Source organism: Oncorhynchus mykiss, chromosome 8, assembly GCF_057628025.1.
Source record: "Oncorhynchus mykiss isolate SJ-2025 chromosome 8, ASM5762802v1, whole genome shotgun sequence".
NCBI lineage: Eukaryota > Metazoa > Chordata > Actinopteri > Salmoniformes > Salmonidae > Oncorhynchus > Oncorhynchus mykiss.
Genome location: NC_143029.1, coordinates 21,753,870 through 21,776,239, shown reverse-complemented (window position 1 = coordinate 21,776,239; position 22,370 = coordinate 21,753,870). Strand labels below are relative to the sequence as shown.

General features: G+C 47.4%; 2 protein-coding genes across 3 annotated transcripts in view; one reads left to right on the top strand and one right to left on the bottom strand.

The window, feature by feature from the left end:
* Positions 1–22,370, bottom strand: part of LOC110529585 (centrosomal protein of 85 kDa-like) — an 86,379-nt gene that overhangs the window by 42,474 nt on the left and 21,535 nt on the right. For both annotated transcript variants that reach the window (XM_021611926.3, XM_021611924.3), the window contains exon 3: positions 733–1,532. In XM_021611926.3, the coding sequence (XP_021467601.2) occupies positions 733–1,532 (800 nt within the window). The remainder of the gene's footprint in view (positions 1–732; positions 1,533–22,370) is intronic.
* Positions 2,907–4,460, top strand: LOC149981450 (uncharacterized). Its single transcript, XM_090242894.1, has one exon. It carries the CDS (start codon positions 3,208–3,210, stop codon positions 4,336–4,338), a length of 1,131 nt encoding a protein of 376 aa, XP_090099020.1. The 5' UTR covers positions 2,907–3,207; the 3' UTR covers positions 4,339–4,460.

The following is a 22,370-nucleotide window of genomic DNA, read 5'->3' as shown; positions in this document are numbered from 1 at the left end:
CAGACGCCCACCAGAGGGCGCCATGCCCTCAAATTTAGTCCTACATGAACGTGCACAATTTGGAGGGAAATACTGAACAGCTTTGAATACAGACTCATCACATATTGTGGTGAAAATCTGTCAGGTTAACACCCACAACAACAAACTAACAGCCTTCAGTTCACTTGACAGAGTCCCCTGACTAGGTGTCTAACAGATACTGTAGCCTACTTCCTGCCAGTTCTCTGTAGCCAATGACTGGAACGAACTGCAAAAATGTATTGAAGCTGGAGACTTATATCTCCCTCTCTAACTTTAAGCATCAGCTGTCAGACAGCTTACCGATCACTGTACCTGTACACAGCCCATCTGTAAATAGCCCACCCGACTACCTCATCCCCATATTGTTATGTATCTTCTTGCTCTTTTGCACCCCAGTATCTCTACTTGGAAAACATCACCTGCACATCTTTCACTCCAGTGTTTATGCTTAATTGTAAATATTTCGCCTCTATGGCCTATTTATTGCTTACCTCCCTACTCTTCTACATTTGCACAGACTGTACATAGATGTTTCTATCGTGTTATTGACTGTACGTTTGTTTGTGTAACTCTGTGTTGTTGTTTTTGTCACACTGCTTTGCTTTATCTTGGCCGCAGTTGTAAATGAGAACTTGTTCTCAACTGGCCTACCTGGTTAAATAATGGTGAAATACATTTTTTTAAATGTACTTCCTCATCCCCTCCTCTCACCTGGTTGAGCTCGGCCTCCTGACGCAACCTCTCTCTCTGCTGCTGCTCCTGTTGCCAGGCCGACAAGCCCCCACATAGCTCTGTCCCAGGTCCGGGAGGCCGGTACTCCATCTGCTCACTCAGCCACATCTGGGTCCTCACCGCCGGCTGGATGGGGGACCCTCCTACTGCCTGGTGGCCCAGTGGCAGGCCCCTCTGGCTGGGTACCGTCAGCCCGACGCCAGGGTGCTTGGTCTCCGGTAAGGCACTGTAGGTCAGGTCTAAGGTGTTGGGTTTGAGCGGGGATGAGCAGGCCGAGTGAGAGTCTGTCTTAGTACTTAGGGGGTATTTGTACCGGGCCTCAGCCCCTGGGGAGCGCAGGTGGAGCCCTTGGGACAGGTAGGGTTCTGTGGGGCGCAGAGGGTCCTGCCTGTAACCGTAGAGCATGCCTCTGTCCAGGGAGCCGTGGGGGTCAGGGCGGTATGCTGCCCGTCCCACGGGGCTGGACTTCTCCTGGACGCTGAGGCGGGTGAGGGAGGACCAGCGTCGGACGGGCCGGGGGTCCTTCATATCCAGGGGGCTGTCGAGGGGCGAGGGCAGCTGGCAGGAGGACCAGGGGCTGACGGGCCGGGGGTCCTTCATATCCAGGGGGCTGTCGAGGGGCGAGGGCAGCTGGCAGGAGGACCAGGGGCTGCCCCCAGGGCAGAGAACCGTGCTGAGCTTGGAGCCGGAAGAGGGCGAGGGCATGACGTGGGCCGTGGGGAGGGCACCCTGGGAGCGCAGTGGCTGGAAGGACAGTGTGGTGCTGGAGCCAGATTGGTCTGAAGGACAGGAGAGAGGGAACGAGAAAGACACTTAGAGAAGCAGAACAGTATGTGTGGACTATCTTACTTATTCAAACTACATACATTTCTACAACAAAATGAACACAACTTTATTGGAATTGCAGACTTTGGGAACAAAGGAAGTGCGTCGGAGTGATTCTTCTAAACATTGTACTGCACAGTGTGTCCCAAGAACCATTTCATACTTCTTACTGGGCATTATGTTTTCTGAAAGGCGTCCTGGTTCATAAAAGGCTGCAGTAGGTCTAACTCATATACTGTTCTCTCTGCTACTGCAGGGCAAGCGGTACACCAGGTCTGGAACCAACAGCACCCTGAACAGCTTCTATCCCCAAGCCATAAGACTGATAAATAGTTAGTTAAAGTTACCAAGTAACCAATTAACCAATTTTACACTAACAAGTTTTTTCACATACACTGATTCTGCTATCTACCCTGTTGCCTAGTCACTTTATCCAATATGTACATATCTACCTCCATTACCTCGTACCCTGCACATGGACTGCTTCTGCTACTATCTGTTATCTACCCTGTTGCCTAGTCACTTTATCCTATATGTACATATCTACCTCCATTACCTCGTACCCTGCACATGGACTCTGTGCTGGTACCCGTGAATACAGCCAAGTTATTGTTACTCATTGTGCATTTATTCCTTGTGTTATTATTTATACATTTCTCTTTGTTTCTCTCTGCCTTGTTGAAGGGCCCATCAGTAAGCCCATCACTGTTAGTCTACACCTGTTGTTTACAAAGCATTTTACAAACACAATTTGATTCATAGGACACACACACACACACTGCCAGTCACACACACTTAGAAACACCGTGGGGAAACGAAAGGTTGTGCCTATGGCTGCCTGGCTGAGCCATTGTAAACTACCAAAGCAAGACACATTAGCTCCCCAGTTCACATCTGAAAATGAATGATAGTATAATATCTTAAAGCCCCATTCTGTAATGAATAGGAAGAACCCTATGGACTAGTACTACTGTAGACCTTAGCACTAAAATACAGCCGCTAGTTAGCCATGAGTACGCCAGGAGGAGTGGACTCCAAATCAAAAATCCTTTCAGCCCATTACATCAGCACATCATGGGAACCATGCAACAACCCATGACCCATATCCATCTTTCATCATGTACAGAAATAGACAAATATAAAGACATCAAAGCCTCCAGCAGGGCTTCCGTGCATCTTATTAAAACTAGAGGACTCTGCAATGCAGCAGAGCAGGAATGTACTGTTGCAGAAGTACTGTAAGTAGCCTGGCTTTGTTTTGGGGGGAAAGGGAGAGGAGAGTAAGCCACAGAGACAGGGAAAGTCTGGAAGCTGGGGCAGAGTGGGTGGACAGTAGCTTGGTCTCAGCTTCGGGCCAACTTCTTTGTCATTCCTTGTCATGCCTTTATATAGAGAAATACAGTTGTCATGGTGACATACACCACAGGACTGAGCAGTTGGTTAAACTAAAGCACATTGATCTGCCACCAGATGAGGAGGACAGAGGACCTGTCTGATGGTGACAGGTCAGGGCAGTCCTCCAACATCCCCACAGTCCTCCAACATCCCCACAGTCCTCTAGTACAGGCAGCAAAGAACTGCTCCTGGCCAACACAGACCCCTGTGTAATTTCCCTTCAAATGAATCTCAATGATTGATGACCAGAAAAACAGAGAGTCCAAAGAACCTCTGCCAAAAAAAAGAGCATTGCAGGGAAGGATGCTGACTGTTCTGTACCCTGACAGAGATGCTATGGAGGAGGAGCCAGCCAGGCAGGGCAGTGACAGAGATGCTATGGAGGAGGAGCCAGCCAGGCAGGGCAGTGACAGTGATGCTATGGAGGAGGAGCCAGCCAGGCAGGGCAGTGACAGAGATGCTATGGAGGAGGAGCCAGCCAGGCAGGGCAGTGACAGAGATGCTATGAAGGAGGAGCCAGCCAGGCAGGGCAGTGACAGTGATGCTATGGAGGAGGAGCCAGCCAGGCAGGGCAGTGACAGAGATGCTATGGAGGAGGAGCCAGCCAGGCAGGGCAGTGACAGTGATGCTATGGAGGAGGAGCCAGCCAGGCAGGGCAGTGACAGTGATGCTATGGAGGAGGAGCCAGCCAGGCAGGGCAGTGACAGAGATGCTATGGAGGAGGAGCCAGCCAGGCAGGGCAGTGACAGTGATGCTATGGAGGAGGAGCCAGCCAGGCAGGGCAGTGACAGAGATGCTATGGAGGAGGAGCCAGCCAGGCAGGGCAGTGACAGAGATGCTATGAAGGAGGAGCCAGCCAGGCAGGGCAGTGACAGTGATGCTATGGAGGAGGAGCCAGCCAGGCAGGGCAGTGACAGAGATGCTATGGAGGAGGAGCCAGCCAGGCAGGGCAGTGACAGTGATGCTATGGAGGAGGAGCCAGCCAGGCAGGGCAGTGACAGTGATGCTATGGAGGAGGAGCCAGCCAGGCAGGGCAGTGACAGAGATGCTATGGAGGAGGAGCCAGCCAGGCAGGGCAGTGACAGTGATGCTATGGAGGAGGAGCCAGCCAGGCAGGGCAGTGACAGAGATGCTATGGAGGAGGAGCCAGCCAGGCAGGGCAGTGACAGAGATGCTATGGAGGAGCCAGCCAGGCAGGGCAGTGACAGTGATGCTATGGAGGAGGAGCCAGCCAGGCAGGGCAGTGACAGAGATGCTATGGAGGAGGAGCCAGCCAGGCAGGGCAGTGACAGAGATACTATGGAGGAGGAGCCAGCCAGGCAGGGCAGTGACAGTGACGCTATGGAGGAGGAGCCAGCCAGGTAGGGCAGTGACAGTGATGCTATGGAGGAGTAGCCAGCCTGGAAGGGCAGTGACAGAGATGCTATGGAGGAGGAGCCAGCCAGACAGGGCAGTGACAGAGCAGTCCTTCTGTCAGCCCTCCTCATGTCAAATTATTCATTAGTGCCATTCACATGACATCCCCCAAATGCACATGCCTCACGACCGCAATGTTGTCAAATATGTGAAAATGGCACTGGGAGACACATTAAATGATCCATTATGATTTTATCCTTTGTCGAGTTATAAGGTCAATCAACTTAAAAGATTCAGCAATATTTTGAAAGCAACGTTAGTTCAGAATGGAGGTCAATTGCACTGGTTTACAAGCTGTACTGAAGTAGCCTACTTGGACTGATTTGTACTGAGACCCTGTTGTCATGCCACCCAGATTCCATTGGTGGGTTTTCAGTTCTTATGGATTCAGTTCCCGCTCACCTTGAGCCCCGGGAAACCTTTAGGTCAGGGCGCACATATAGATACTGGCACGCAGCTAGTTGAGGTTCTGACAAAGTGCTCCTTTGTTAGTGTGTATCAGAGCAAATGCCAGAACAGCTGGAGGGGCTGGGGGTTGAGGAGAGGGGTAAACAGAACAGCTGGAGGGGCTGGGGGTTGAGGAGAGGGGTAAACAGAGCAGCTGGAGGGGCTGGGGGTTGAGGAGAGGGATAAACAGAGCAGCTGGAGGGGCTGGGGGTTGAGGAGAGGGGTAAACAGAGCAGCTGGAGGGGCTGGGGGTTGAGGAGTTATGTAGCCAGAGCAGCTGGAGGGGCTGGGTGTTGAGGAGAGGGGTAAACAGAACAGCTGGAGGGGCTGGGGGTTGAGGAGAGGGGTAAACAGAACAGCTGGAGGGGCTGGGGGTTGAGGAGAGGGGTAAACAGAGCAGCTGGAGGGGCTGGGGGTTGAGGAGAGGGGTAAACAGAGCAGCTGGAGGGTTGGAGGGGCTGGGGGTTGAGGAGAGGGATAAACAGAGCAGCTGGAGGGGCTGGGGGTTGAGGAGAGGGGTAAACAGAGCAGCTGGAGGGCTGGAGGGGCTGGGGTTTGAGGAGAGGGGTAAACAGAGCAGCTGGAGGGGCTGGGGGTTGAGGAGAGGGGTAAACAGAGCAGCTGGAGGGGCTGGGGGTTGAGGAGAGGGGTAAACAGAGCAGCTGGAGGGATGGGGGTTGAGGAGAGGGGTAAACAGAGCAGCTGGAGGGGCTGGGGGTTGAGGAGAGGGGTAAACAGAGCAGCTGGAGGGGCTGGGGGTTGAGGAGTTATGTAGCCAGAGCAGCTGGAGGGGCTGGGGGTTGAGGAGAGGGGTAAACAGAACAGCTGGAGGGGCTGGGGGTTGAGGAGAGGGGTAAACAGAGCCGCTGGAGGGGCTGGGGGTTGAGGAGAGGGGTAAACAGAGCAGCTGGAGGGGCTGGGGGTTGAGGAGAGGGATAAACAGAACAGCTGGAGGGGCTGGGGGTTGAGGAGAGGGGTAAACAGAGCAGCTGGAGGGCTGGAGGAGCTGGGGGTTGAGGAAAGGGGTAAACAGAACAGCTGGAGGGGCTGGGGGTTGAGGAGAGGGGTAAACAGAGCAGCTGGAGGGCTGGGGGTTGAGGAGAGGGGTAAACAGAGCAGCTGGAGGGCTGGAGGGGCTGGGGGTTGAGGACATATAGCCAGAACAGCTGGAGGGGCTGGGGGTTGAGGAGAGGGGTAAACCGAGTAGCTGGAGGGCTGGAGGGGCTGGGGGTTGAGGACTGACGTAGCCAGAACAAGTCATTCTGGTTATGAGACAGCACATTCCACACAGGACCGGCTGCCACTCAAATCCCTTTCTCCAAGTCTCACAGAACACTTCCTCCCCTAGCCGGCTGTGTGCAATAACCTGGTCTGGACGCGGTTATTCTAAACCAGACATCCAGACCACTAACACAGCCCCCTACAGGCAGTCTGGAAGGCGTGTTGGCTCAAACTGAAGAAGACACAAGTCTAACAACCTGGAAAAGGCATTCAGTATGTTAACACTGACAACCATCTCTGACAGCCTGATGATGCTGCCATGTACAGTAGTTGATGGTAACTGATATGATAGTGGGCTACCAGGGAGCAACCACAAAGAGAAAACAGCACCTAGTGGTGACAGGATTGGTGGCCGGGAGGATGTGTTCAGGACAAAGGGAGGAAAAATAAAGAAGAGGATTTGGCTTTTACAAGTTTGGGAGTTGCATTATATTTTTAAACGCTGCCAATAAGCTTGTTACTGGAGCAAAATCACCAAAAAAAGGATTGTGAAAGGCTACACAGAGTTCTGAGGCCCAGCAGGCTTGAATAAAACTTGATGAAATACCTGGGCCTTATCAAGAGTGATTTCAGATGTTATTTACTGTATGAAATCAAAGCGGGGCAAGAGCCCCACACACACACACACACACACGCACGCACGCACGCACGCACGCACACACACACATTCTAACAACTGTTATTCATGACACAATAAAAAAGGAGGTCTGTTTTCCACCCTTATATAGGTAGGGAGGTAGTAACTGAAAAGTCTAGTTAAACTCCAGACTGGGGTTTAATGCACCCAGAACACACTCATCTGGTTCTGATTTCAATTACGGCAGAAGAGGAAAAACAGGCTAAGAGAGAGAGAGATTGGAGAAAAAGACAGAGAGAGAGAGAGAGAGAGAGAGAGATTGGAGAGAATGACAAGAGAGAGATGGAGAGAAAGACAGAGAGGGAGAGAGAGAGATTGGAGAGAAAGACAAGAGAGATGGAGAGAAAGACAGAGAGGGAGAGAGATTGGAGAGAAAGACAAGAGAGAGGGAGAGAAAGACAGATAGAGGGAGAGAGATTGGAGAGAAAGACAGACAGAGAGAGAGAGATTGGAGAGAAAGACAGAGACAGAGAGAGATTGGAGAGAAAGACAGACAGACAGAGAGAGGGAGAGAGATTGGAGAGAAAGACAGACAGAGAGAGAGAGATTGGAGAGAAAGACAGAGACAGAGAGAGATTGGAGAGAAAGACAGACAGACAGAGAGAGAGAGAAAGACAGATAGAGGGAGAGAGATTGGAGAGAAAGACAGAGACAGATTGGAGAGAAAGACAGACAGACAGAGAGAGCGAGCGAGCGAGCGAGCGAGAGAGAGAGAGAGAGAGAGAGAGAGAGAGAGAGAGAGATTGGAGAGAAAGACAGAGTCAGAGAGAGAGAGAGATTAGAGAGTTGGACAGAGAGAGGGAGAGAAAGACAGAGAGAGAGAGAGATTAGAGAGTTGGACAGAGAGAGCGAGAGAAAGACAGAGAGAGACAGACAGACAGACAGACAGACAGACAGACAGAGAGTCTGTAAGAGTGCACTGCAGTGGATTTGGCTTTGGCTGCAGTATTCACGCAAAAATATAGCGCTGTGCAGTACTGCTTTGGCGAGAGACAGAGACAGAGAAAATCCTCTGCATTATCATTAACATCAGACTCGTACATTTCCTCAATGAAAACAATGTACTGAGCAAATGTCAAATTGGCTTTTTACCAAATTACTGTACAACAGACCATGTATTCACCCTGCACACCCTAATTGACAACCAAACAAACCAAAACAAAGGCAAAGTCTTCTCATGCTTTGTTGATTTCAAAAAAGCCTTCGACTCAATTTGGCATGAGGGTCTGCTATACAAATTGATGGAAAGTGGTGTTGGGGGTAAAACATACGACATTATAAAATCCATGTACACAAACAACAAGTGTGCGGTTAAAATTGGCAAAAAACACACACATTTCTTCACACAGGGTCGTGGGGTGAGACAGGGATGCAGCTTAAGCCCCACCCTCTTCAACATATATATTAACGAATTGGCGCGGGCACTAGAAAAGTCTGCAGCACCCGGCCTCACCCTACTAGAATCCGAAGTCAAATGTCTGCTGTTTGCTGATGATCTGGTGCTTCTGTCACCAACCAAGGAGGGCCTACAGCAGCACCTAGACCTTATGCACAGATTCTGTCAGACCTGGGCCCCGACAGTAAATCTCAGTAAGACCAAAATAATGGTGTTCCAAAAAAGGTCCAGTCACCAGGACCACAAATACAAATTCCATCTAGACACTGTTGCCCTAGAGCACACAAAAAACTATACATACCTTGGCCTAAACATCAGCGCCACAGGTAACTTCCACAAAGCTGTGAACGATCTGAGAGACAAGGCAAGAAGGGCATTCTATGCCATCAAAAGGAACATAAATTTCAACATACCAATTAGGATTTGGCTAAAAATACTTGAATCAGTCATAGAGCCCATTGCCCTCTATGGTTGTGAGGTCTGGGGTCCGCTCACCAACCAATACTTCACAAAATGGGACAAACACCAAATTGAGACTCTGCACGCAGAATTCTGCAAAAATATCCTCTGGGTACAACGTAGAACACCAAATAATGCATGCAGAGCAGAATTAGGCCGATACCCACTATTATCAAAATCCAGAAAAGAGCCGTTAAATTATATAACCACCTAAAAGGAAGCGATTCCCAAACCTTCCATAACAAAGCCATCACCTACAGAGAGATGAACCTGGAGAAGAGTCCAGCAAGCTGGTCCTGGGGCTCTGTCCACAAACACACCCTACAGCGCCCCAGGACATCAGCACAATTAGACCCAACCAAATCATGAGAAAACAAAAAGATATTTACTTGACACATTGGAAAGAATTTACAAAAAAACAGAGTAAACTAGAATGCTATTTGGCCCTACACAGAGAGTACACAGCGGCAGAATACCTGACCACTGTGACTGACCCAAAATTAAGGAAAGCTTTGACTATATACAGACTCAGTGAGCATAGCCTTGCTATTGAGAAAGGCCGCCGTAGGCAGACATGGCTCTCAAGAGAAGACAGGCTATGTGCTCACTGCCCACAAAATGAGGTGGAAACTGAGCTGCACTTCCTAACCTCCTGCCCAATGTATGACCATATTAGAGAGACATACTTCCCTCAGATTACACAGATCCACAAAGAATTCGAAAACAAATCCAATTTTGATAAACTCCCATATCTACTGGGTGAAATTCCACAGTGTGCCATCACAGCAGCAAGATTTGTGACCTGTTGCCACGAGAAAAGGGCAACCAGTGAAGAACAAACACCATTGTAAATACAACCCATATTTATGCTAATTTATTTTCCCTTGTATACCTTAACCATTTGTACATTGTTAAAACACTGTATATATATAATATGACATTTGTAATGTCTTTATTGTTTTGAAACTTCTGTATGTGTAATGTTTACTGTTCATTTTTATTGTTTATTTCACTTTATATATTCACTTTATATATTATCTACCTCACTTGCTTTGGCAATGTTAACACATGTTTCCCATGCCAATAAAGCCCTTGAATTGAATTGAATTGAGAGACAGAATGTGATGGGGAACTAGGCCTGTAGAAGCCTGGGACTGGTAGTATTCAGCTCCCCCAACCCCCCACAACTCACAGATTTGGGGAAAGCTTCCTTACGGTGCTCTTGCTTCTAATAATCACAATCAGAGTCATGGTGTCCCAGATACGGGTCCCTGTACACACGGCCAGGACGGCTCTTTCTTGTTCCACGCCCAGTTACAGTCAGTAACAGTCAGCTGTAGAATGTAGAGCTAGATAGAGCTTGATAGAGCTAGCTAGAGCTTGATAAAGCTTGATAGAGCTAGATAGAGCTTGATAGAGTAAAATAGGAGTACTGCCTCCTCCATCTTAGAGGATGATGAGGTTTGGGAAGGAGGAAACAAATGTAATGTTGGTTGAATGCATTCAGCTGTGCACCTGACTTGGTATCCTCTTCCCTTTCCCTCTCTGTACAGGCAGAAAGGTACAGGACTCACCCCCTCTGCCTCTCGTGCCCCAGCAGGGTCACAGCGAGCCACCCACCCAGGTCAGTGGCCTTTCCCAGCAACCCTGCTCACTGCTGTTCGACAGACTGTGACAGTCTCTGGGGGCAGCAACGATCCCACACTGTGATCTAGCCAACACAACAGTATGGTGGCTGTACAGTGGGGGTATGGTGGCTGTACATTGGGGTATGGTGGCTGTACAGTGGGGGTATGGTGGCTGTACAGTGGGGTATGGTGGCTGTACAGTGGGGTATGGTGGCTGTACAATGGGGTATGGTGGCTGTACAGTGGGGGTATGGTGGCTGTACAGTGGGGTATGGTGGCTGTACAGTGGGGTATGGTGGCTGTACAATGGGGTATGGTGGCTGTATAGTGGGGTATGGTGGCTGCACAGTGGGGGTATGGTGGCTGTACAGTGGGGTATGGTGGCTGTACAGTAGGGTATGGTGGCTGTACAGTGGGGGTATGGTGGCTGCACAGTGGGGGTATGGTGGCTGTACAGTGGGGGTATGGTGGCTGTACAGTGGGGTATGGTGGCTGTACAGTGGGGTATGGTGGCTGTACAGTGGGGGTATGGTGGCTGTACAGTGGGGGTATGGTGGCTGTACAGTGGGGTATGGTGGCTGTACAGTGGGGGTATGGTGGCTGTACAGTGGGGTATGGTGGCTGTACAGTGGGGGTATGGTGGCTGTACAGTGGGGTATGGTGGCTGTACAGTGGGGGTATGGTGGCTGTACAGTGGGGGTATGGTGGCTGTACAGTGGGGTATGGTGGCTGTACAGTGGGGTATGGTGGCTGTACAGTGGGGTATGGTGGCTGTACAATGGGGTATGGTGGCTGTACAGTGGGGTATGGTGGCTGTACAGTGGGGTATGGTGGCTAGATGGTATACTCGGTACAGGACAGGCCAGGTGTGGATAACAATGAGACAAAAATGACAACTGATATGACAGTTGGGTGGTGATGGTGATGATGAAGAGTGATTCTGAAAGAGAAGGTTACGTCGTCATCATTGTAAATAGAACCCTGCTGTGTTCCACCAGCCAGGCCCTGCTTAGCAACCACACACGTCTACTAGCCAATCCACAGCTCGGTGTGTAGTGTGTGTGTGTATATAGTGTGTGTGTAGTGTGTGTCTGTGTGTGTGTGTGTGTGTGTGTGTGTGTAAGTGGATGAATATACGAGAACATATGAGTGAAAGATGGTATGTGTGGTAGCCAATTTGTGCGTACAGTATAGAGTTCAGAGTGTGTGTGAACTGTACGTGTCAGACAAAATGCTAACATGACTGGACATGTTTTTCTCCCATTTTACAGACAGCCATGCTCCCTGAAAGGTGTGGTCCACATTAGCACGTATTTAGCCACTGCTATCTGGTTTCACGACACCGGGATGTTACCGCAGCGCTGGCGCCAAGGAGACGGGTCACCGGGGAAGGACACACGACTCAGGAGCTCTGGACGTTGCATTCTTGTAACCAAGGGCCCGGCCAGGGGCTAAGAAGGAGGTTCCTATAAAAACACAGTTGTTTTTACAGATGGGGTCCGACAGGGGCCAGAGTAAGGGGAACCGGAAGGGGGCAGGGGTGCTATATTGGCCTGTTGCTTGGCGTACTGCGGAGGGAGAGATATAAATAGGATGTTTTGATTCAGGTTTCATTTGGTATGGGTAAACATCCTATGATCCAGCCACTCAGGGATGTGATGTAAGGAAGGACCCCTGGGTTAAGGTAGGTAGCCTCTGTCCTGCCGGTCACAAACACAGGAAGAATAAGGTGACTGGACAGCCACATGGTAGGCTTAAAATGTCATCAGTCACACACACCATGTGTCATCATATGACTCAGGATTTGTTTACACCTTTGAGTAATACTCCCTTATCAACAGCAGTACCATGGACAGCTCACTGTTCCAACACCTTTGAGTAATACTCCCTTATCAACAGCAGTACCATGGACAGCTCACTGTTCCAACACCTTTGAGTAATACTCCCTTATCAACAGCAGTACCATGGACAGCTCACTGTTCCAACACCTTTGAGAAATACTCCCTTATCAACAGCAGTCCCATGGACAGCTCACTGTTCCAACACCTTTGAGTAATACTCCCTTATCAACAGCAGTACCATGGACAGCTCACTGTTCCAACACCTTTCAGTTCTTCTGATCCAAACACGCTTTCATGTCAGTCAACATCATCATTCATCAGACTTTTGATGTTTGTTGACAGACCCGCTCACAATGATGTCATTCAATCTGCAAAGACAGCCATGTGGTTTATAACTCAACATCAGGAATGTAATTCAAAGCACACCAATCTAATCTATTTCTGTAGTGTGGCGCTCCTTGTGACATGACATGCCTGACCTGCTAGCTGTCATCTGAGCAGCACTGGAAATCTCTCTCCGTTGGTGTTACATCACCACAGACAGCACTTAGCTAACCCCGCCAGCTTGCTCATGTCCTGGACGTAACGGCAGGCTTCATGGACGAGATGTGCTGGCGTAACCAGAGAGAGGTAGATAGGACGCGAGCTAGGCAGACGGGGAGACGGAGGCAAGGGCACCAGCTGAAATACGAGTCATGTGCTATCTAAGCATTGGTCAAAGAGGATCACAGTTTAGTGGCCATAAACAGAGATGGGAGCTAGTGATATGGCTGTTGATCTCAACTCTAAATAGCCTACCAGTTATGCACTGCGCCCATCAACAACAATAACAAGCTCGAGACTAATTCTTAGTGACAAGAAGAGAGCAGCGGTTCCCGATCCGGTGCTTTTAAAGGGGTTGCATAAGACCTTCAGTGGGCGAGCAGCAGCTTTGATGTGGTGTGTTTGTGTTTGTTTATGGAATAGTTCTCCAACACAACGGTCTTGTGAGAATCCTCAGGCACAACCAGCAACGTGTAACAAGTGTGTGCAGTATACTGTAACTCTGCACAGCATGTGTGTACAGATGTAGGATCTTCATTTGATCACTCTGTCGCAGGAGAACTTTCCTGCACTGCAGGAAATGATAAACTTGTTGTGTATGTAAGTTTGAAAAGGCTTCTGAAGTTTCCACTTGAAAATTTGAGACTGGACTTCTCTTATGAAAAATTCCCCAATGCCCACAAAAATGTCCATTAATTATAATCCACATTTCCTGTTGCTGCAGGATTATTTTCCTGCTGTAGCAAACTGGCTCAAATTAAAATCCTACATGCATGTGCCCAGATTAATATCTAGTGAGAGCAGTGTGTCCGCATGGCTGCATCACGGCACCACAAGTCAATAGTCCCAACCAGGTGAAAGCGCTGTGTGTGTGTCTGTGTGTTTGTGCACATGCACACGAGGGGACAGATGGTCCTATGGCCCAGTGTGTGTGTGTTTATACTGTATGTCCCTCTGTAATCTCCCAGAGGGGTTTAATGGAGGCCTCTTGACGGAGGGCCACTGTGGGAGAGACAGACTAGCTGGATGGATGGAGCTACATTCTCTCTCTCTCAATCTCTCTCAGCAGACCTGAAGCACAAACACAGGGCTCAGCAGTCAGCATATCCTTCATGGAAACGGTTGACCAGATAAAACAAGCCTGAACAGGAGAGGAGGCTGGCTGGCTGGCTGCGTGACGCTGAAGAGAAGTGCTGAGCCATCAGGTCTGTCAGAGCTGAGTGATGGACTTCATAAAGACAGAGAGGAGACGAATGACTGGACTCTGCTCTCCAACAATTCCCTGTCATTCCTAGAACACCATGCACCAAGCCGATCCATCAATTACTTCAGTTGAGCTTGGTCAGATCTACCACTGTGTTCTCTCCTTCCTGTAGCAGTTCACATCGTTCTGTCAGCAGCCCACAGGAACGCAAAACCAGCAGCACATTGCAGGCCAACAATATGCATTACACCGGACTGGAGTATCAGTGCACATGGATCTGTAGTCTAACTACAGCCTTGCGGCTGTATCCTTCCCTTAACTCATTTAACACACATTTTAATTAGAGCCCTGCCTTTAACAATAAGGGGACAAGTATTCCTGGTGTATACCATAGAGCCTGGGTGGAGACTGTAATACCCTGTTAGCTATCCAATAAACTCCTGCCATGTTCATGTTGCCTCTGTAATGAATCAGGACTATTAGCTCTCCCCTCATCCCTGCTTCTTTCATTCATTAAATCCAGGGTGTCTCACTTCATCTGTATGTGATGGCATAGGCATCAGCTTTAACTGAGAGAGAGAAAGAGAGAGGCTATATGACCATACTCAGAGAGAGAGGAGGGGAGAGGGATCCATTTTCCTGCTGTGTAGCTAGTGACAAAAGGGGGAAAGGAGAGCAGAGAGGGAGAAGGGCAAAGTGGAAGTTTTGCCTACGTAAACGGAAAAAAGTCAGACGGCGAAGATGGTGAGAGGTGATGCATGAGTTGACTGTCTCTGTGTGTATTCCTGAGGGTGGGAGCAGAGGAAAGGAAGACAGAAAGACAAGAGGGAGGCAGCCGGAGGGGAGGAGAGAGAGAGGGACAAAAGGAAGTGGGATCCTGTGCCTGACTGTACCCGGACCCATAGGAATAATACACCAACAGAACATGCCTGGTTTCTGCTCCACCTACTACCCAGGGGGTTCTGAATGACAGGTAGGGTGGGGTCATGACTTCATGTCCCCCAGAAAGGCCCTGAAGCTGGGGCAGATTGATGAATGAAAGACCTCTGCCCCCCCATCATACACTGGGTTTTAAAGTGCACCACAAAGACTTTGGAACCACAAAGACTCTTCCTAGAGCTCAGCAATCAGGGGAGAAGGGTCTTGATCAGAGAGGTGAACAAGAACCCGATGGTCACTCTGACAAAGCTCCAGAGTTCTTCTGTGGAGATGGGAGAACCTTCAAGAAGGACAACCATCTCTGCAGCACTCCACCAATCAGGCCTTTATGGTAGTGTGCCAAGCATCACATCTGGATGAAACCTGGCACCATCCCTACGGTGTAGCATGGTGGCGGCAGAATCATGCTGTGGAGGTGTTTTTCAGCGGCAACAACTGGGAGACTAGTCAGGATCAAGGTAAAGATGAACGGAGCAAAGTACAGAGAGATCCATGATAAAAAACTTGCTCCATGGCTCTAAGGACCTCAGACTAGGGCGAAGGTTCACCTTCTAAGCACACAGCCAAGACAACGCAGGAGTGGCTTCAGCACAGCCAGAGCCCAGACTTAAACCTGATCAAACATCTCTGGAGAGACCTGTAAATAGCTGCGCAGCAACGCTCGCCGTCCAACCTGACAGAGCTTGAGAGGATCTGCAGTGAAGAATGGGAGAAACTCCCAAATATAGGTGTGCCAAGCTTGTAGCGTCATACCCAAGAAGACATGAGGCTGTAATCGCTGCCAAAGGTGTAAAAATAAAAGTACTGAGTAAAAGGTCTGAATACTTATGTAAATACACAAATATGCAAGTAACCATTTCACTGTAACATTTATACCTTCTGTATCCTGTGCATGTGACAAATAAACATAGATTTTATTTGATATAGTGTGTGTTTACCAGAGACAGTAATGTGAAGAACAACATGACCTGCACCAAGGTCAAATTAGGATATAGGCCAATGACGAGACAATGTGTATTTTTATCTGGAGTTTCTACTTATTGTAGGCTACTACTTCCACTGCTTTTAGTCTTGAAATCTTTGGTTGTTTACTACACTACCTTACTCACTCTTGTTTAGCACATGGCCTCACATGTGAATCCTTAAAGAAATTAGTGGCGTTTAAGAGGGTGTGAACGATGCTGAATAGGTGTAGATAAAATATCCAGTAGGTGTGCCAAAACATTCAAGGTCCATTTTATCAAAAGTAGGGTTACAAGTTTATCAACTTTCAAAACAGAATTACCCCCCCATTGTTCCTCAACTGCAGTGTATGATATACCATTTTGTCACTTTGAGTCTCTACCTTTATTTAATGTAAAAAAAAAACATAATTTCAAATGTTGCTACAAAAAAACGAATTGAGGCAGTCGGTCACAATTATTTTTGTTAGCCTACAGCAAAAGGAAGATGCCATACTGACGCCAGAAATGACTCATCACTAGGCTAAACTCTACAATCTCAGAGCAGGGCTGTTGCTGAAAAACCTTGAGAAAGCTCAGAAAAAACAACTTTCTGGGTTTTAGAAATGAGGAGATTAGCGGAGTGACCTCATTCAGAGCCGCCATTCATTTTCAGAAGGATACTCTTTTTTTGTCCACGAGGTCTTTGGTTCTGTTGAATTACGTCAGTTGGAGACAATTAGATTTGAGAAATGGTTTACCGGCAAAGCTTGTTCATCTCTGTCATTTGAGACTTTAACATTTTCAAGAGCATTATATACAGTTGAAGTCGGAAGTTTACATACACCTTGGCCAAATACATTTAAACTCAGTTTTTCACAATTCCTGACATTTATTCCAAGTAAAAATTCCCTGTTTTAGGTCAGGTAGGATCACCACTTTATTTTAAGAATGTGAAATGTAAGAATAATAGTAGAGATAATTATTTCTTTCAGCTTTTATTTCTTTCATCACATTCCCAGTGGGTCAGAGGTTTACATACACTCAATTAGTATTTGGTAGAATTGCCATTAAATTGTTTAACTTGGGTCAAACCCGAAACGGGTAGCCTTCCACAAGCTTCCCACAATAAGTTGAGGGAATTTTGGCTCATTCACCCTGACAGAGCTGGTGTAACTGAGTCAGGTTTGTAGGCCTCTTGCTCGCACATGCTTTTTCAGTTCTGCCCACACATTTTCTATAGGATTGAGGTCAGGGCTTTGTGATGGACACTCCAATACCTTGACTTTGTTGTCCTTATGCCATTTTGCCACAACTTTGGAAGTATGCTTGGGGTCATTGTCCATTTGGAAGACCAATTTGCGACCAAGCTTTAACTTCCTGACTGATGTCTTGAGATGTTGCTTCAATATATTCACATACTTTTCCTGCCTCATGATGCCAGTCCCTCCTGCAGAGAAGCACTCCCACAACATGATGCTGCCACCCCCGTGCTTCACGGTTGGGATGGTGCTCTTCGGCTTGCAAGCCTCCCCCTTTTTCCTCCAAACATAACGATGGTCATTATGGCCAAACAGTTCTATTTTTGTTTCATCGGACCAGAGGACATTTCTCCAAAATGTACAATATTGTCCCCATGTGCAGTTGCAAACTGTAGTCTGTAATTTTTATGGCGGTTTTGGAGCAGTGGCTTCTTCCTTGCTGAGCGACCTTTCAGGTTATGTCGATATAGGACTTATTTTACTGTGGATAGGTACTTTTGTACCTGTTTCTTCCAGCATCTTCACAAGGTCCTTTGCTGTTGTTCTGGGATTGATTTGCACTTTTCGCACCAAAGTACATTCATCTCTAGGAGACAGAACGCGTCTCCTTCCTGAGCGGTATGACGGCTGCACGGTCCCATGGTGTTTATACTTGCGTACTATTGTTTGTACAGATGAACGTGGTACCTTCAGGCCTTTGGAAATTGCTCCCAAGGATAAACCAGACTTATGGAGGTCTACAATTTATTTTCTGAGGGCTTGCTTGATTTTTTAAAACATTTCCCATGATGTCAAGCAAAGAGGCACTGAGTTTGAAGGTAGGCCTTGAAATACATCCACAGGTACACCTCCAATTGACTCAAATTATGTTAATTAGCCTATCAGAAGCGTCTAAAGCCATGATGCCATTTTCTGGAATTTTCCAAGCTGTTTACAGGCACAGTCAACTTAGTGCATGTAAACCTCTGACCCACTGGAATTGTGATACAGTGAATTATATGTGAAATAATCTGTCTGTAAACAATTAAAAAATCACTTGTGTCATGTACAAAGTAGATGTCCTAAGCGACTTGCCAAAGATATAGTTTGTTAACAAGAACTTTGTGGAGTGGTTGAAAAATGGGTTTTAATGACTCTAACCTAAGTGTGTGTAACCTTCCAACTTCAACTGTATTATTCATTAAAATAATATTCAACATTTCTTGAATTCTTTGAGAAGCCACATGGAGGACCTAAATCTTAGAAAGTGAAACAAGATGAGGGCGTGCATCTTGTGCTCTGAAAACCACCACACCTCTTTTTTGCCAACATGCAGAAGCATACTAACCAAATACCAGCGCCATCTTTTCCCACTTCATCTCCAGCTGGGTACTGGTAACCCTATTTTCAGAGTCTAGCTTTTGCAATAATATGTTGTGCCTTTCTCCAAGAGATGTCACTGAAAGAGACCATGACGATGGTGATGCCTACAAACCCCCAAAGAACTTCAGCCTACAAAATGTCAAGACATTCTACATTCATGTAGCCCGATAACGTCCCGCACAGAGACGTTTGGAGAAAATCTGATACCTTGCTCCCTGACCTTTTCCCCTTAGTCTTCTACACTGAATAAAAATATAAAGGCAACATGCAACAATTTCAAAGATTTGACTGAGTTCCAGTTCATATAAGGAAATCAGTCAATTGAAATAAATTCATAAGGCCCTAATCTATGGAGTTCACATGACTGGGAATACAGATATGTATCTGTTGTTCACAGATATCTTTAAAAAAACTGGTTTTGCCTGCCCATACCATAACCCCAACGCCACCATGTGGCACTCTGTGCGGCCTCACAACACTGACATCAGCAAACCGCACGCCCACACGACGTCATATACGTGGTCTGAGGTTGTGAGGCCGGTTGGACGCACTGCCAAATTCTCTAAAACGACGTTGGAGGCGGCTTATGGTAGAAAAATTAACATGAAATGATCTGCCAACAGCTCTGGTGGAAACTCCTGCAGTCAGCATGCCAATTGCACACTCCCTCAAAACTTGAGACATCTGTGGCATTGTGTTGTGTGACAAAATTGTACATTTTAGATTGGCCATTTATTGTCCCCAGCACAAGGGTCACCTGTGTAATGATCATGCTGTTGAATAATTTTCTTGATTACCACACCTGTCAGGTGGATGGATTATCTTGGCAAAGGAGAAATGCTCAATAACAGGGATGTAAACAAATGTGTGCACAAAATTAGAGTGACATAAGCCTTTTGTGAGTATGGAAAGTTTACATGACCTTGTATTTCAGCTCATGAAACATGGGGCCAACACTTTAAATGCTGCGTTCATATGACCTTGTATTTCAGCTCATGAAACATGGGGCCAACACTTTAAATGCTGCGTTCATATGACCTTGTATTTCAGCTCATGAAACATGGGGCCAACACTTTAAATGCTGTGTTCATATTTTTGTTCAGTGTATTATCAAAGATTCAGCTGGACCCTAACCCAGCGAGTGTCCTGCTGCGATAGATTATTCTTCCTACGCGTCCTTCCTCCTCAGAGGGGTCAATTTAACACAGTGAAAAGCAGGCTGTGTGTCTGGAGAAAAGACCTGGGACACGGAAGTCTGGTCTCTCACCCTGTCTGTCAGAGGATTGGCTTTCCAGGCCGATCCTCTCTAAGGGAACACAGAATTAAGCTGGCATGGAGACTGGCCAGGACACTTCCTGTGTGTCATCTCAGTCACGTGTTCAAATCAGGGAATAATTCAGAAAAGATGTGACACTGAACGACAAGACAATCCATTTAAAGAGGAATATGAAGTGTGTGTAATCCATTGAGAGGTGCTAACCTGGTTGTGTCTCCACTCATCATAATCAGCTTTGCACACACTACAGTCTCCCAACTCTTCAAAATGAATCAAATCTCAGATCGGTTCAGGATGGAAGAATATCCTATTAGAAATGCATGGATGGCGTCTTTATCTAAACGGGTGGCGAATCCACTGACTTCTCTTGAATGTAACCAAAATATCCACAGAAACAATGTAGACTACATTAGCAGCAGTACCTTGAAACACTGTGTCACCGTGGAAGTCCCTCATTGTTTTCAGTTAGCTAGAGAAACACTGACTGGAAAATGTACTTGAGATGCATCCAGGGAATAAAGAGATGAAGAGCTGATTTGAAAGTGCACACAGTGGAGAATGGACAAAACTGCCAGAGAAGTGCTAAGGGCTGCCAGAGAGACAAAGGGGAAAGTTTAGTTTCCCTGCGAAACCTAAAGGAGGAGGGAGGAGCTGGGTGTTGGGTGAATATCAATCAAGCCTTCTTTAAGAAGACAGAGTTTAGAGCCACCCCCTTCACACTGCTAGAAGGGGAAACAAACCATACACAACCAGTCACAGACACACATTCCTCTTCCCCGCCACCCACACTAGCCTGTGTAAGGGCGGTGACGATGGACAGTGTGTGTACCAGGCATGGACTGACAGTCAGACAGACAAGCTGCGTTCTGTCATTTCATCGCCTCTAGATTAGGGGGGTCCACTAATTACAAAGGGCAGCGCTGGAGGCTGCAGAAAGGCTCAACTCCAAGTCGACTGACTAATCCATACATGAACTGGACCTCTTCCCGTCTGACACCCCCAGCCCTGTCAAGCTCCCCTAAACTACAGAACAGATTCAGAACAGTTGGGGGCCTCCGGTTTATTTCATAAATCCTACTAATAACATGAGATTATGTACAAAGAGCAGTTTTACAAGAGCCATTAAATGAGGTGTTAATCAAATTGGGATTACGTTCCTTGGGTCCAGGATTGGTGTAAGAGGGTTCTGTTTTGATTAAAGGATTATTTATGGGAAACAGTGTTTTGCGGTAACAGCACCATGTAAATAACAGAATGTAACAGAATGCTAACATGCACGGTGGAATAGCAGGTTGGCATGCAAGTTAGTACAGTATCTTATTGCCCTTCGCAATTTTTGTTGGTTGACCTGAGTTACTGTTCCTTAAGGTGCTAATTTATGCATTCTCTCCGACAACCGCATATTTAGTCAGAAGAATACGTGTTAATGCCAGCAGTGCAGAGGTAGGAGCCAACAAACACCTATAACACATGACAATGTCTCACTCACTTAGCTTGAAAGACAAAGAAAGACACAAACTATTCTAAACTCTACAGAGCCACCTTAACAACAGGTCTGTTCGATTCCCTCCACAGTGGTACCATAAGAACAGTCCCAGACTGGAAAGCATTAGGGACACCTTTCCCTTTGTTAACGCTGTCCAAGTCATCGTCGGGTCACGTGTGGTGCATAAAAGCCACGTCGCCAAAGCCGTCTCTCTGTGAAGACGAGGGAGGAAGATGGAGCTGGGTTCAGCCCAGCTGTGACTCACTGTAAAGTTGACAGTGATAAGACACTCACTCACACGCCGACAGGCAAATCAAATCAAATTCAAATTTGTCACATGCTCCGAATACAACGGGTGTAGACTTTACTGTGAGATTCTTGCTTATGAGTTAAAAAATAATAAAAATAAAAATAGTAACACAAGAGGAATAAATTACATAAGAATGAAGCTATATACAGGTAGTAGCAGTACCAGGTCAATGTGCAAGGTTACAAGGTATTTTAGGTAGATATATACATCAAGGCAGGGTAAAGTGACTAGAATAGATAAAAATAAGAGTAAAATAAAGAATGGAGTAGCAGCAGCATATGATTAGTGTAAAGGTGCGTGTGTATGTGGGTGTGTGTGCGTGTGTGTTGTGTCAGTATGCGTGTGTGTGTATATGTGGATGTGTGTGGGTTGTGTGTGAGAGTGTCAGTGTAGTGTGTGTGAGTGTGAGTGTGTATACAGTGTGTACATGTATATATAGTCTTGTGAATGTGCATAGAGTCAGTCTCCTGAGGGGGAATAGGTTTTGTCATGCCCTGCTTCAGACTGTCTTGGTGTGCTTAGACCATGTTAGTTTGTTGGTGATGTGGACACCAAGGAACTTGAAGCTCTCAACCTGCTCCACTGCAGCCCCAACGATGGGGGCGTGCTTGGTTCTCTTATTCCTGTAGTCCACAATCATCTCCCTCAGTCTTAATCACGTTGCGGGAGAGGTTGCTGTCCTGGCACCACACAGCCAAGTCTCTGACCTCCTCCCTATAGGCTGTCTCGTTGAAGTTGATGATCAGGCCTACCACTGTTGTGTCATCGGCAAATTTAATGACAATGTTGGAGTTGTGCCTGGCCGTGCAGTCATGAGTGAACAGGTAGTACAGGAGGGAGCTGAGCACGCACCCCTGAGGGGCCCCTGTGTTGAGGATAAGCATGACGGATGTGTTGTTACCTACACTTACCACCTGGGGGCGGCCCGTCAGGAAGTCCAGGATCCAGTTGCAGAGGGAGGTGTTTAGT